Source organism: Arvicanthis niloticus, chromosome 1, assembly GCF_011762505.2.
Source record: "Arvicanthis niloticus isolate mArvNil1 chromosome 1, mArvNil1.pat.X, whole genome shotgun sequence".
NCBI lineage: Eukaryota > Metazoa > Chordata > Mammalia > Rodentia > Muridae > Arvicanthis > Arvicanthis niloticus.
This window is the reverse complement of record NC_047658.1, coordinates 165,213,019-165,228,269: the sequence shown is the minus strand read 5'-3', so window position 1 is coordinate 165,228,269 and position 15,251 is coordinate 165,213,019. Positions and strand designations below refer to the sequence as shown.

Here is a 15,251-nt window from a genome sequence, read left to right as displayed (position 1 = left end):
TAGTGCCCATGCACTGAGGAGCACCAAGAACATCATCCATGGTGTCCTCCTCCCGACCCCAGGCAGGCTATCTTCCTGAGCCAATGAAATAACTGAAATACGAGGCTAAGCAGAATCCAACAGGAAGGTGAGCACAATCTGCAAAAAGCTCCCTCCCACCTCCCATACCCGCCACCCGTCTACTTCCAGTCCCTGTATCAGTCCACATGAGTGCCCAGCCGGGGTCCCCACTCACTGACGTCTTCATGCCTACCAGCCACTGATGAGCAAGAGGAGCCAATTCCCTGCAGGGACCTGGCGATCAGCAGGAAAGCATAGCTTCTGGAGAAGGCAAACACTGCCAAGAGAGCAGGCCCAGACCCTCATATCAAAGCCATGCCCCTGCCCACAGGACAGGGATGTCCCAACACTGTGTGATCCTGGAACCCTCCCTCAAACTCATGAGTGTATCCATACTCGAGGTTACGGGTTGATCCATCACACACACACACACACACACACACACACACACACACACACACACCGCCTTTCTGTATATTGCCAGTACATCCCTCTTCCCCCAGGTCTAGTTTGATTCGCACCTCACTGAAGACAGGGCTCCTTCCGAGACCCACGTACAGAGGCAAACAACAGATACTTACTAACTGTTGAGATAAACATGATGCAGAATCCAGCAAACATGGGAATTGGATAGCCAATTCTGAAAGACACAGACACAAAGAGAGTCTGGTGACGGTCGGCTGTTTTTGTAAGGCTTTATATTGATTTTCCAGCCGTTATCCATTTGGGATCAGCTGGATAAGTGTTCTGTCGACTTGTCTGAGAATTCATATACTCAGTGCTTCCTACGTGACCTTTCTGTGTTTGACTGTCTTAGAATATGAATACACTTATGGCCTGCTGCCACTCTGAATGGAAATTTCTCTGGAATAAATGTTAACACAATATTGGCAAGTAACCCCAAACATATCTAAAAAACAAAAACCCCACTTCTGCCATTATGGTTATTGTCATTAGTGTAGTCTTTGCTAGAACTTCCCCAAAGGGACAATTGCAGTCAGATAGCTTTGATAAAAAGCCAGCAAGTGAGTCACCAGGCAAGAAAAACATTAGCACCATGTCTAAGATGTGTTAGAAATCAAAATGTTACCCGCTTTCCTGTTGACCACACTGAAGCCAGCCTAGACGGCCTTGTCCCTTACACCAAGAGTCTAAGTCCAAGTTGCCTTGTAGGACCAGTGTTCACTGCGAATTCTGGCAACAGGCCATGTTGTATCAGGAAGGCATGTGTTTGGTTAGAGACCTGCCCTTCCACACCCCTGGCTCTCAGGCAAGTCTCCTTTGGTCTCCAAAGAGAGACAAAGGCTACACTTTGAACCAGATTATAGAAAGGTATGCAAATGTAATTGTCTATCAGGGAGCCTGAAAAAAGAGATGATTCAAATGTTTCATTTGCTCTCTCTCTCTCTCTCTCTCTCTCTCTCTCTCTCTCTCTCTCTCTCGTGTGTGTGTGTGTGTGTGTGTGTGTGTGTGTGTGTGTGTGTGTGTGTGTCTGTGTACGTGCCGCATTGTAGGTTAAAAGTCAACCTTTAGTGTTGTCCAACAGAATACCATCTACCTACTTTGAAGTATCTCCTGCTTACCAGGAGCTCACTAAGTAGGCTAGACTGGCTGACAAGAAAGCTCCAGGAGTCCTCCAGGATCTGCCTCCTCAGTACTGGGACTGCAGTGGCAAGTCACCAGGCCAAGCACTTTTCATTCTGCTCCATTTTCTTTTTTCCTCTGCCATGTTGGCATAGAAGCATGGCAGTGGTGTCCACACATCTCTGCTCTGGAGGTAAAGCCAACACTGCCTAAGCTGTGGTCCTGTGGCTAGTTCTCTCAACCTAGCAAAGCTCACAGCTTCTCAGGCCTTTTCTCCATCCAGCCTGAAATTCCAGGGACCTGGAGAGGAACCAAATGAATCCCAGAAAGAAGGAAACCAAGCATGCCAAGTCCAGGCCTATAAGGAAGGGCTCATCTAGTCCAGACCAGCACCCAAGTGTCCCTTCAGCACCTTCCTTGGACGGTTTTATACCCAGTCCCACGAGCAGCCACACAGCCAGTTCCCATGACTTCCTAAGAGTAGCTAACTTCACCCTCCTCACTTCACAGATGGGGAAACTAAGACATGAAAAAGTGACTTGTCAAATGGCATTGAGCTAACTGAACTTGAGCTGTGCCCTCCAGGCCAGGGCTTTTCCTTGTAAATCTGACCACATTATTAGGTAGCCAGAGTTCATAGATATGGTTCTGAGTGGAATCTTACCAACAGTTCTTTTGTCATAGATTGTGTGATGTGTGTGTGTGTGTGTGTGTGTGATATTTGTGTGTGTATGTGTAATTTGTGCACATATGTGTGTTTATATGTGGTGTGTGTATAATTTGTGTGTGTATGTATGTATGTGTAATTTGTGTGTTTGTCTGTTTTCGTTTAATTTGTGCATGTATATGTGTGTTTATATGTGGTGTGTATGTGTGTGTATGTGTATGTATGTGAGTGTATGTGTGTGTTTAACTTGAATTGTATTGGGCAAACAAAAGAGAGCACCCTACCACACATGTGCTCCACACTCTATACTGACCAAGCTACTATTGGAGTGGCCACATCCTTTGCTAGTGCTTAGTACCAAGTTAAAGAAGATTGAATGACTGAATGAGCACCCCGGGGGCTTCCACCCTCAGACTTTCTCAGCCCTCTCTGTACACACACACACAGCCACCCTCAGAAGAGCTGTTCTGTCTTCATGGCACTGAGCAGAGGAGGTGACACAAGACCCTTCCTCCTTCCCCATGCTGTCTCTGAAATGGACAGGGACTTGATTGACATGAGTCATAACTGTCTGAGTTTGCTCTCTTGTCTCAACTGAATGCCATCTCAATTAAAGCATTGCTAGCAGGGCTAGATCTGATTCAGCAAGCCTATATCCAAATGGCCCACTATCAACCCCTAGTGAGTCAGGCCATACCACAGTCATCCTTTACACAGCACCAGGGAACAATTAATCCAATCTGAATGTGACTAAAAATCATATATTGATTCCCTCAGAAAGCATTTAGAACAATAGATGCGATTCTGGCTGCCAGAGCTAGTGAGCAGAGAAACCCCAATACCCTAGTTTGCTTTTCTAGTGCCCTGTGGCACCATGATGAAAAGCAACCTGGGAAGGAAAGGGTTCACTTGGCTTACAGGTCTCAATAACCATCCATCACGGAGGGAAGCCAGGCAGGAGCAGAGACGGAAACCATGGAGGAACACTGCTTACTGACTTGCTGTCCATGGCTTGCTCAGCCTGCTTGTGTATCCAACCCAGGGCCAGAGGTGGCATGACCCACCATGAGCTGGTCCCTCCCACCTTAATCACTTATCAAGAAAAAACCCCACAGAGAGGATCAAGACAGCTGTGATGGAGATAATTCTACCCAGGTTCCCTTTTCCAAGGTAACCTTCGTTTGTGACAAATTGACAGAAACTAATGGGTACACCCCTCTGACAATTGATATGTTTTCTGCAATGCCACTAAATTTCTTTTTACCAGAAAAACTAACACAGGCTCTTTCTTTTCTTGGTTCGCTGAAATGGTAGGATAGCCCCCTCTGTAAATGACAGAGAAGACAGATATAAACAAGAATAAGATATAAACCGGATGCCGTGGAGCTCGATCTGTCGCCGGCAGCAGTGCAGTCTCCCTTATAATAATCTTTGCACACCCCTAAAAGGTGCAACAGGAAATTAATGTCAAGAAACAGGAATATCTCAAATCCACTCTGCTCTAACAGGAAGTTTATTCAGTATTTAGGAAATGAAATGAAACTCTTAAGCCCAGCTCTTGCGTCAGCTGGAGTTTGGGCTGGATGTGTGCAAGGAGCCGTGTGGACACCAGACCTGCCTGTGTGTGGGTCCCTGTGCTCACAGGAGAATGCTCTAATTCCTGGTTCCTTCTGGTTTGCATGTGAGAAGCCCATTGTGAGCTCACTGTCCCCCTCCCCACCCACACCAGTGATGTCTAGGATGGGAGATCCCTTTCCCAAACAGCTGGTTTCCCTGTCTGCAGATGAGCTGAAAAGGTCAGTGCTTTCTACAAAGCCTACTTCAGACCAAGTGGCTGAAGCTAAAGGAAAAAAAAAAAAAAAAAAAAAAAAAAGAAAGCTTTCATACCCTGTGGCTTCCTGCTTGTCGTTCAGGGTTAGCTAAGATCTGGGGGAGGAAAAAAAAAAAACTGATTTCCAATATACTAGGTAACTATGGAAATAAATTAAGCCTCCAACACTAGCTTGATGAAAAGCAGACCACCCAGACAATGACAGGCTAAGAAGGAAGTGAAGGGAGCCCCTCCCAGGCATGGAGTTGCTGCTCCCAGGCTGGCTGCTGGCTTGGAACAGCACTTGGTTCTAAAGATGTAACTACTATTTAAACTGGATGCTGAACATGTGGGGACAACCCAGCTACACTTGGACGGAGGATGAAGCTGAATGGCCACTTATGCTTAGCCTTCTCACGTAAAAGGAGAGAAAAGGAGAGGGGGGGGCAGATGAAGACAAAGAGCACGCCTTTTCTGATTTGTGAGAGAGAAAGGTAATGAAGTTTTCATATCATTTGTCTGTATAGAGCATTCATGTACACACATGTGTAGACATCACTTAAGCCCAAACGACGGCAGAACTCACTCTCAGAATCCTGCTGTCTCCACTGATACACAGCTACTACTATGGAATGAACAGTTCAACTGGAATTATAAAGTAAATCAGATGAGCCTCTACAAGAGAAATGGACCGAGCCCGTGATATGTTGGACAATGTTACTGGATGTGCAAAAGTACATACATCTTCCAAAATGAAGCATCCTTCCTTTACCATCCTGTCACAAGGTGGCATTGAATATACAGTAGCCCAAGGATAAATAAAACAAGAAAAAAGTGTAGCCAAGGCTTGCCCAAAATGGTCACCTTAAGGTATTCTTAAAGTTTAGTATGAGACAGTAACCTGTGACATCAAGTGACAGACAAGCAGCCTGATATCTTGTCTCATCACATAAAAGCCACTGTCCTGGCAACATTTTGGTCATGAATGCAGAAGTGTGAGTGGACACTGTACAATGTGGTTATCTGGGCTCACAGTGGGTCCATCTTAAGCTAACACAGGTAGATGTTAGAGAGGAGAGCTCCCACCAGCCAGGCTTGAGAGGACCCCCACATCTTTGAGAATGTCTAAGCCTGGACCAGCTCACATTGGAAGCTGAAAAGAGACTGTTTTTTTTTTGTTTTTGTTTTTTTTTTTTTCCAGAACTGGGGAAGGTCTAAGTGGAAAAGACTCAGGCTGTCTTGGTTCTCCACCTACAGATTCAAAAATGTGCCTTTACCGATTAAAAGTAATAATTTTACACTAGTGTTGTTTCTTTTTAATAGCTAAAACTAAAAACTGTATCATAGCAGGAAAGAACGGGAGAGGGAAATAAGACATCTTAGAAATGAAACCTGTCTGTGTCTGACCAGCATGCTGTTCATGCCATGTTGTGTGTGAGTACTGTTTCCTACTGTGCCATAACCCCCTTTACCTCTAAAATTCTAGGAGTAGCACAAAGGCTTCTGATAAAGTCTACAGACTGTTTTTATGACCTTCTAGCCAGGAATCTAGGAACCGAGATTCAATGCCATTTAGAGGTGTGTGCTCACAACACAAAATGTGAGTTACACATGGCATTTAGTCAAAAAGATGTCTGTCAATATTGAAATGTAGGTTTAGACACATTTGTTTACGATATTGAAAATGTGACTCATTCTTGCTGGTAACTGAAATCTGAACAAATTACATCAAAACTGTTTGGAGCGCCTTCCAGGGAGACTGGGGGAGCCACCACATGAACTTGTTCCTCTTTGTTAGTCTCCATCAGAACCATGGAGGGGAGGAGAGCCTGTGAGTGACCTGAGGAACAGCAAGTCTCTAAATCTGCAGCTCCTGAGCTTAGACACTACTCAAAAAATATACAAACCGCAATCATTTTGAAGGGAGAACAGAGTTCACCTGATTGTTCTGCATCTGTCAATATTAAAACGTTTGCAGTTTTGTGTTCCCAGGCAACACCAGAAACAAAAACAAACAAACAAACAATCACTTTTTAAATTTAATGCATATCTAGGGCAAACGGGGGTTTTGTTGGAGCTCATTTTCAAACTGGATCTCTCACCCTAAGATTATACGCTACAGTTCACAAACCCCAAAGCAAAATCAGGATTTTCTTAGGAGAAAGTCTGAGGCCCAAGCCTAAGGAGCCTCAGCTGTACAGCTCTAAGGGAGATTTTAAGAGGGAAAGGTCTCACTGATTTTAACAAGCTGCTTCTCAGAGATGTGTGTAAAACATTAAAAACAAGATTGAGATTTTGAAAGAGCAACTTTTTGTGGCTCCCATTTGGAAGCCTGGAATATTCACCTCATTTCAGCAAGTTGGCTAAGTATTACCCAGTGACTAGTCACATTCCCGCCCAAGTGAATGGCAGGGCATTATTACGATAATGTCCTCAATTTTCCCATATAGCATTTTGAGCCGTTTGCTCTGTCAGAGCACAAAACCCTGAGCCGTTTTTTCTGTAATTATACCAGATGCATTTAAAGAAGTGCTCTCAGTCTTGAAAAAGAAAAGAAACAAGCCTTTGACTCCTGAGCTCTGTTTGGTTTTGTGCTGGAGAACAGAGGAGCAGCAGAATGTCACCTCCATAATGGGGCTTCTCTGTGGGTGCACAATCAGCCATGCCTGGTTCATTTGCTTACCACGCTTTGTACGGAAGCCGTGCAGTACTGCTCAGAAGACAAGAGGACTGTCTAAAGCCTGGGGTTGTTAACACAGGCTCGGTGGCAGTACCCAGTCCACAGGGAGCAAGCGCCCTGTGAGTAGTGTGAGTAGAGCAGCAGCAGCCTACATGCCCAAGCGCAGCTGGTCTTGGGGGGTGCATTAAGACTTGTCACACCCTCCCTAATTGCTGAGGTTACCCCAGGACTCCTTTGTCCACAAATCCTGAACCCCAGAGAGGCACAAGACTCCTCTCTCTCTGGGTCTTGTTTAGCTCCGTGCTCTAGTTGGTATCTTGGATGTTTTGTAACATTTCAGCACCAGCCCACATTTTCCACTTTTCCCCACAAACCATCTAGCCACACCTGCTCCATACTGCTGGGCTCTCAGACTCTTCTTCATTGTGCCTCTGGGATCTGAAGTAACTCACTGGCCCCACAGTCAAACCCAGTTGTCTCTGGCCTAGCCCTCGGGATCTTGTAGCTTCACCTTCGAACCCCTGCCTGACCACAATCCCAGCCCCTGATCTTAGCATCATCTCATTCTCAAAGCTCTTGTCCTTGTCTGTGTTACAGCTATGGGCCTGAAATGATGGTCACTCCCTTGTCTACCATTTTTTAAAAAGAGACAGAATCTTGCTTATGTAGCTAAGGCTGGACTACTATTTACTTGTATCCTAGACTTGTCTTCAGCCTCTTCCATGATGGGATTACGACTAACTCCACTAGCTCTCACTCATCACAGATGGCATCTTCAGGAACTGCCCATAAGCCTGTACCCTGGGCTTGGAGTCTCCAAGTACAAGGCAGATCCAGGCTACCTTGGCTGGAGAACAGTTGCAGGATAGCTGTCAGCAATAGAGACAAAGATGCCAAGCAATTCATAGCCTCCAGATTAACTCAAAACTAATGTCAGCCTCTTGGGTTCTCAGACAACAGTCTCTTGGAGCATGTGGAAAGCATGGCTTGACCAACAGCGGGGAAAGGTCCTAGCTCAGAATCTCCACATCAGCTCAGAGTTTCATCCACGCAGCAGGGTCACCAATCTCCCCCACATTCTACCTGGGCAGCTAGTAGGTCCTTCATCACGATAGTCCTAAAACAAAGCATCTTCGCTTTCAGCTTTCTTTTTCTTGTTTGTTGTGGGTTTTTTTTGTTTTGTTTTGAGGTAGGGTCACATGTAGCCCAGGCTAGCCTTAAATTTGCTATGTAGTAAAGTTGACCTGGAATTTATTATCCTCCTGCCTCTCTCTCCTGAGTGCTGAGATTATAGTCATAGTGCCCAGTTTATATAGCATTGGATACTGAACCCAGTATCCAATACTTCTTTGTATATGCCAGGCAAACACACACACACACACACACACACACACACACACACACACACACACACAGAGAGAGAGAGAGAGAGAGAGAGAGAGAGAGAGAGAGAGAGAGAGAGAGAGAGAGACCCAGCCCTAACCTTAATTTTCTCTAAGCAATAGCAGAGGTGGAAAGTCACAGGACCTTGATGGCTGGGATCACTGACGAGCTTCTGCTACCCAAGAGCGACTGTTGCAAATATACTTAAAAAAAAACCCACACATTTAGAAGAACCTATGCTTTTTTCCTTCTTAGGTCATGTTTCCTATCTTAGACCTTTAAGACAACAGAGGGAAGGACAGATGGAGTAAATATGTAATTCTGTTACTGAGGATGAAGACATCAGACTCAGGTGATCGTTTCCCCGGGAGCAAGCAGGGGTGTCGACTCTCCATCTGAGACACACAGCCTACCTGTTGGTCAGGAGTCCTATGAATGGGTTGGTGAGGAGCTGGACAGTGGCTTTGGAGGCAAACAGCAGCCCAACTTGCACATTCTCATTGAGAAGGTCTTTGTCTTCACTGGGACAGTCAGAAGGGACAGTAGTGTTGGTCACAGTGTGCTGTGTGGTGGTAGCCTTGTGTGACTGCCCTCCTGGAAGGCCTGCCGTGGCATTCCCGGTGAACATGGTAGAGTTGTCATAGTAAGAGAAGATGCTGTGGAAACTTTCGGAGGTGGAGGCTGTGAGCACTGGCCTGGTGGTCTGGATTTCCGTGGCATTTTTCTCATGCTCAATGCTGTACAGGTAGCTGGGAATGATGGGAACTGGGGACAAGGGCAGGGAGAGAAGAGACAAGTCAGAACTTTCTTTGACAAAAGCAGTCAAAAGTGAGGTTGTGTGAAAAGCCAAATGAAACCCAGAAGATGAAACATTCTGCAACAGTTTAACACTGCTTAGTCAGAGAGAGAGAGAGAGAGAGAGAGAGAGAGAGAGAGAGAGAGAGAGAGAGAGAAGGAAGGAGAGAGTAGGAGAGGGAGAGAAAGAGAATGTCAAGGGTCCCACTATGCCAGTGGGGTAGCGGCTGTGCCCATATACAGAGATGCCTGTCATTTATATGGTTTCTCATTATAGCACTACCTCAGAGGAATATGATAGAAGGTAAAACACTGCCTGAAGTAAGTCACTGCTGACCCGGAGTGACCTGCAGATTTTGCAGCACTCCTCCAGGATCCTATAGAATTCTACCACAGCAAAGCAAAGTGGTAAACATTATAGAAGCCTGGCTACATGAGAACCACGAAGGCCAACTGGGACCCCCAGCTGCCTCTGAACCCCACAGCTGACTCTCCTGAGCTGAGAACAACAGTAAGATGCTCCCCGACTCTGCAAATGGGGAGGAGGAAATGACTCACCACTTGAGGGTCTGAGGAAAACCAATATTTTTGTTGTTGTTTTTCATTGAAAATTGGTTTTCAAAAAGAGCACGTGGAATACCTTTCAGTTTGCGGGACTAAGGGACCTGGTTTTGAGCCATCTGGTCTCAACTTGTCGTTTTGGGAGATTTGTGCTGTCACTAGGTCCCACTTCCATCACAAAGCACTCTGAGATCAAATACTCTTAGATGTAGGTTGCTTTACCTCAGAGGTAGATGGTGACTTGCTCACTCAGTGGTCCACCAACTGTTGGCCACTGAACGTCCTAAAGGGCAGCAGCAACTCAGCACACTGGTCCATTTTGACAGAAATCTTTTTCATCTCAGTGAAAGTGGGCAAAGGGAAGCAGGCAGTTATCAGGAGGAAACACAACTTCTGGGGCTTATCGGATGTCACAGGGTTTGACCTGACCTCCAGGAAAACGAACCCACAAGTTGCAGCTCCCAGGAGTAGGGGCGAGAAGGGCTCGTGTTCAAGGATGGGTTTTTGTTTCGTTCTCTACAAAGCGTGTTCTTCAACCTTTTGGGCGGACAGAGCTGCTCAGATAAAGTAGGGTAAGTGGGGTGCGGAGGACAGGCTGCCCAGGAGGAAATATATGGTCCTGCGGCTGGGCTGGGGATGCTGGCACCTGGGGCTCTAGATGATGAGGACAAGGTGTTGGGGACCCAGTGCCAGGGACGGCTCCTAAGGACCTGTGCCGGGTGCAGAGGACGAGGTACTAGGGACCCAGTATCATAGACGGAGATCGGATGGATGGCACTCCCGAGCCATACGTACCTACGACGGTGAGCAGCATATTGTCCAGCAGCAGCGCGAGGAACACGATGAATAGGATCAGCTTGCGCGAGTGGCGGCCGTCCCGCAGCCATCGCAGCAGCACCAGATCGCTCAGGGCCATAGCTCTGCTGCGTTGAGGGAGCGGGTGCGGTCAGTGGCTAGGACGGCCAGGAGTCCCGCGCCACCCGGAGCACAAGGAGCATCACCAGCGGTGGCCCGGGACGACAGGGAGTGTCCCGCTCCCCTCAGGAGCCGGGATAGCGTCCCAGCGTCACCAAGAGCGCGCCTCTAATGCCGTCGGGGACAAGACCTGGAACCCAGGGACGCTGCCCCTCCCAGCCGCACCCTGAGTACCAGGATCCCCGGAGCCCGCCCGGAGCCTTAGAGGACCCCCGAGGGTTCTCTGTCCTCCCCAACCTCGCGTACCTCCGGCTCGCCTGCGACTGCCTGCAGAGTTATAGCGCCACACTGCCCAGGTCTCAGTCCGTGCCTCCCCGCTGCTCCAGGTCTTCTCCGCCCCAGCGCCCCAGAGCCCTGCTCAGTTTACCCAGTCCGGCTCTGACGTCACGGACAGCGCTGAGAGGGGGCGGAGGGGGGGAGCTGGGACACTGGCCTCCGCCCACCCAGAGCCGCCTCTGGTCCCCGAACTGGCTGCCGTCACGCGCCCACCCTATCGGACTCTGGGGACGTCTGCGGGGGAGGAGGGGAAAGGGGTATTGAGAAGGAAACCGCAGGGGCTCTAGAACACAGCCATAGGAGCCCAGGACAAGGAGTCAAAGATCCTGACAAAAATCAAGGCCAAGGGTGTGCAGACACTCGGGCTTTCTTCTATGCTCAGGCGTGGCCAGAATGCTCAGAAGAAATCGTATGGGTCTCTGAGCTTCACAAAGTGGTCCAAGGAGATGTGAATGAAGGCTGTGGGGTGTGCCCCAGGAAAATGTTGGGAACCAAGGCAGATACTTGCATCTCACCATGCCCCCTTTCCCATCGATAGATCCAGGGTCAGAATGCAACTAGGAGTCTAGAACTCTGGGCACCTTCAGGTGAGAAGGAAACAGGGGAAAGGGGACAAAGATGAAACGGGAGTGGGAAGTGAAGACTCTCAGTTGAGAGCAACCTGCTTCGGACTGACTCTGCTGGCACCGAGAGCACCTGTGGGTGGGCAGCATTGCCTAGAACTAAGTGAGTGTGTGGCAAAGTGTCCATGACGCCTTGTTAAAGGAGGTTTCTGCCCTCTGTGCTATGTCTGGGATGTGAATGAATTGGTTAAGCCAGGCGGAGCACCTGAGCAACCGACCTTCTCTGTACAATATCTTCCGTTAAGAATACTCCTGTGATAGACAGTAGAGAAACACACACACACACACACACGAGGAGGAGGAGTGCTTTCTGAGGCCCTTCTGTGGGTCAGAGGGGTCAGAGCTGTGTTCTTAGCCACTTAACATCCTTGTTACTGTCGCAGGCTCTCAGCAGAGGGGTCTGGCCTTGTTTTATTAATGCTCCTCTCTTGTCAGCAGGAGCCTGCTAGGAGCAGCCTTGTGGTGTGCGCTCCTCCCTGCTCTCTCTGCTTCTCTTTCCTTTAGAGAGAGACCCCCTGTGCTTCCCACCGTTACCCTCCCCCCATTATAAAAGATGTGTGGATGGGAAAAGTAGGTCAGTGACACAGGTCTCTGATATCTCGGAATGTGTGTAACTTAAATATTAAACAAGGAGGGAGATGGAGACCCACTCAGGAGGAGAGAGCAGATGGCAGAAAACTAAGCTGACTGTAGAGAGATGGAATTCCTGGGCTGCCGCCCCAGCCCGTTGGCTTTGAAGCTTTTGAACCTAAAGACTCTGACTTGAATCACAGGGTCAGTGATTTATGGCATGTAAACACTCTCACCACATGCCAGACCCCAATCTGATATTGCCTTGATTACTGAGCTCTGGCAGGTTATACAGGCTTTCCTCACTTTGTTTCTCCCAGCTCTGAAATGTGGATATCCACTGGACCTCCTGCTGGGTAGCAGCAAGAATTAGTCTGAATAGCCCTCAGCACGTGTGGGGAACACAAGGAGCCCAAGCATCCATTCAGCCAGCTGAGTGCTACCAACTCCAGCTAGCTCCATGGTGGGTGCTCGTGAAACATTAATGACCAGAGGAGACCACATCATCTCATTCAAGTATTTATAACTAGTAGCCACTTCATAATGGGGGAGGAGGCACAAGAAACAACACAAAACTCCAGCCCAGCTAATTAGAGAAATGTGGTTCCAGGGAGCATACCAGACACATAGAGCTCTGCCTACATGGAGGTTTCAAACTTTTCCGATATCCCCCAAATCTCTGTTTAAATATTTAAAATGTTTTTTTTCTGTGTATGAGTGTTTTGTCTACATATGTGTACCACGCACACCTGTAGTACTATAGGTGGCCAGAAGAGAGCATCTGATCTGGAAAGTGAGCCACCATGTAGGTGCTGAGAACTGAACCAAGTGCTCTTAGCTGCTGAGATCTCTCCAAAGGAACCCCAAGAAAATCCTTTAAAAAATAAAGTTATCTTATCCATTTTAAGTCAGTATCTGAAATGGTTTCTGTAATCACAAATAAAAATATTTTAGGATATATTATAAATACTAGCATGTATATATAAAACTATTATACTGATTTTTAAAATGTATCCAGTGGAATATAAATGTTATGAAAAATGCAATACCACTCAATAGGATTTTAGAAAAGCAAACATGTTTCTCTTTAGCAGTTAAAAAATATACACTGTGTCCTGGGTTGGTTACTTTTATAAGCTTGAGACAATGTAAAATCACTCCAGAAGGGAATCACAATTAAAAAAATCTAAATTAGGTTGACCTTGTTGGCATGTGTGTAAAGGATTGTCTTGATTGTATTAACTGAGGTAAGAAGATTCGCCTAATGTGGGCAGTACCATTCCCTATGTTGGGAATCCTGGATTCATTGCTCTATGCTCTTACCAAGAATGTCATGTGACAGTTGATTCAAGTCTCTTCTGCCTTGACTTCCCCACAGTGTGAACTATAAGCCTTAAGTTACTTTTGTGAAAGCGCTTTGTCACAGCAACAAGGGAAACTAAAATAGCATATGCTTTACAACTTCAAAGTGTTCTTGCTTAGCTCCCAACAAAATTATATCCTACTTTGATGTTTCTGACATTTAATTCTGTTGTTCACCTCCTCATCTATTATGTGAACTGAAATATATGAGTAGTGCATTAACTTCAATTTTTTTCTTATGGCCATAAGGGTCTAAACATATCAGTTCCTTTCAGGATGGTGTGATTATAATTATTAGTGGTTACTGATTGTCAATGACATCCTGCATATAATGTGAATTTAACAAATAATTATTAAACATGAAAGAAAAACTGAACTAGAGGTATATTACTCTCGGCATGTGTGGTGGTACACCTCTGAACTCCCAGGACTTGGGATACTGACACAAGAGGATCAAGAATTCAGTGACAACCTTTGATAATTTGTGAGATTCTACCTCAAAAACAAAGCAAAATAAAACCATGGCAATAATTAAATAAATAATGTGTATTGCCTTGATTAATGAGACACCGATATTGTCCTTTCTGATTAATGTCCATAGTTCTTTTATGACTTAGAGCACTTTGATAGTAAGATTGTCAGAGTTAGATTCTGTGGGGGGTTAGAGCCATAAACTCAATTTAAATAGGAAAGTGAATAGAACAGCAGCATTCACCTGTGTCTATTCCCTGTCTGTGGATACACCATGACCAAGACCAAATGCTTCTTGCTCCTGTCACCATGCTTTTCCCACCGTGATGGTCTGTATGTGTGCCTTTTAACTGTGAGCCCAAACAAACCTTCCTTCCTGAAGTAGCTTTTGTCAGGTGTTTTTATCACAGTCATGGGAAAGCAAACACTAACTGGTATCAGGAAATTGGTATCAGAAGTGGGGTTATTTTTGTTATAAACCAGGACCATGTGGTTCTTAAGCTTTTGGAACCCTTTGCAGGAAGAATGTGAAAGAGTTTGGAATTTCAGACCCATAAAGTCCTAGAATCCTGTAAGCAGAACTACAGGAGCCATTCTGGTGGAAGCCTAGAATACCAGAATACTGAAAGAAATATAGACAAGTAACGTGGTGACTCAGGAGCTTTTTAAGAGAACAACACTTCTACTAGACTAGGGAACATTTATGTTTTATTCTAGTAAAGAATCTAGACATGTTCTTCCCATGTCCTAAGGAATTGACTGAAGCCAAATTCTATCACAAATGGGCTAATTTTTTATGGTTACCACTCCTTGCTTTTATCTGGGTTTTAGTGGGAGAGGAGGACAAGTAGAAGAGAAAGACCCGAAAATGTGAAGCTTAGCAAGGAAAGGAGTGTGACTGAACTTGAAGTCGCTGGTGATGAAGGCTCAGAGAAATAGCTATAAGTTACAGATTGACCTAGAACTCTTCATTAGGATAATAGGAGAGGTGCCTTGAAGGCAGGACCCCACCCACCAAAGCTCCATCTTGTAAACAAGGAAATTAATTTCAAAGGAGAGAGCCTAAGCTAAGACCAAAGAGGTTCCAGCTCCAACATGACCACTTAGGCAAGTGCTTTCCCATCTTCAGCCATTGCAAGCCTTCTTCAGGCACACAGAGTCTGCTACAACTGTGATAGAAGAGCCAGGTAGCACCATGAACCAGCAGCCTAATCTAACAGTGTCATATGAGGCAATTGTGGAAAGCAATGTGTATCCTGAAAGGATGCCTTGAAAGGACACAGAGTCTAACTTGTGATGGGGATTGTTGGAGATGCCAGGACAATGTCCACCAAGGAAAGCTGCAAACGTGAAGTTGAGCTAGCTTAAGACAGAGATCTCATGTGCTGCAGGAGGCAGAGATAGAAGTGAGGGACCACCCAAGGCTGTCGGAGC

At 46.3% G+C, this 15,251-nt stretch overlaps 1 protein-coding gene across 1 annotated transcript in view; it reads right to left on the bottom strand.

The window, feature by feature from the left end:
• The window catches only part of Slc18a2 (solute carrier family 18 member A2), a 34,406-nt gene extending 23,500 nt beyond the window's left edge, over positions 1-10,906 (bottom strand). Inside the window, exons 1-5 of the mRNA XM_034494887.2 lie at positions 10,762-10,906; positions 10,336-10,463; positions 8,598-8,949; positions 642-700; positions 254-337 (exon numbers count right to left, since the gene is read on the bottom strand). Coding sequence (XP_034350778.1) covers positions 254-337; positions 642-700; positions 8,598-8,949; positions 10,336-10,456 — 616 coding nt within the window. The 5' untranslated portion in view covers positions 10,457-10,463; positions 10,762-10,906. The remainder of the gene's footprint in view (positions 1-253; positions 338-641; positions 701-8,597; positions 8,950-10,335; positions 10,464-10,761) is intronic.
• Positions 10,907-15,251: the final 4,345 nt, after the last annotated feature.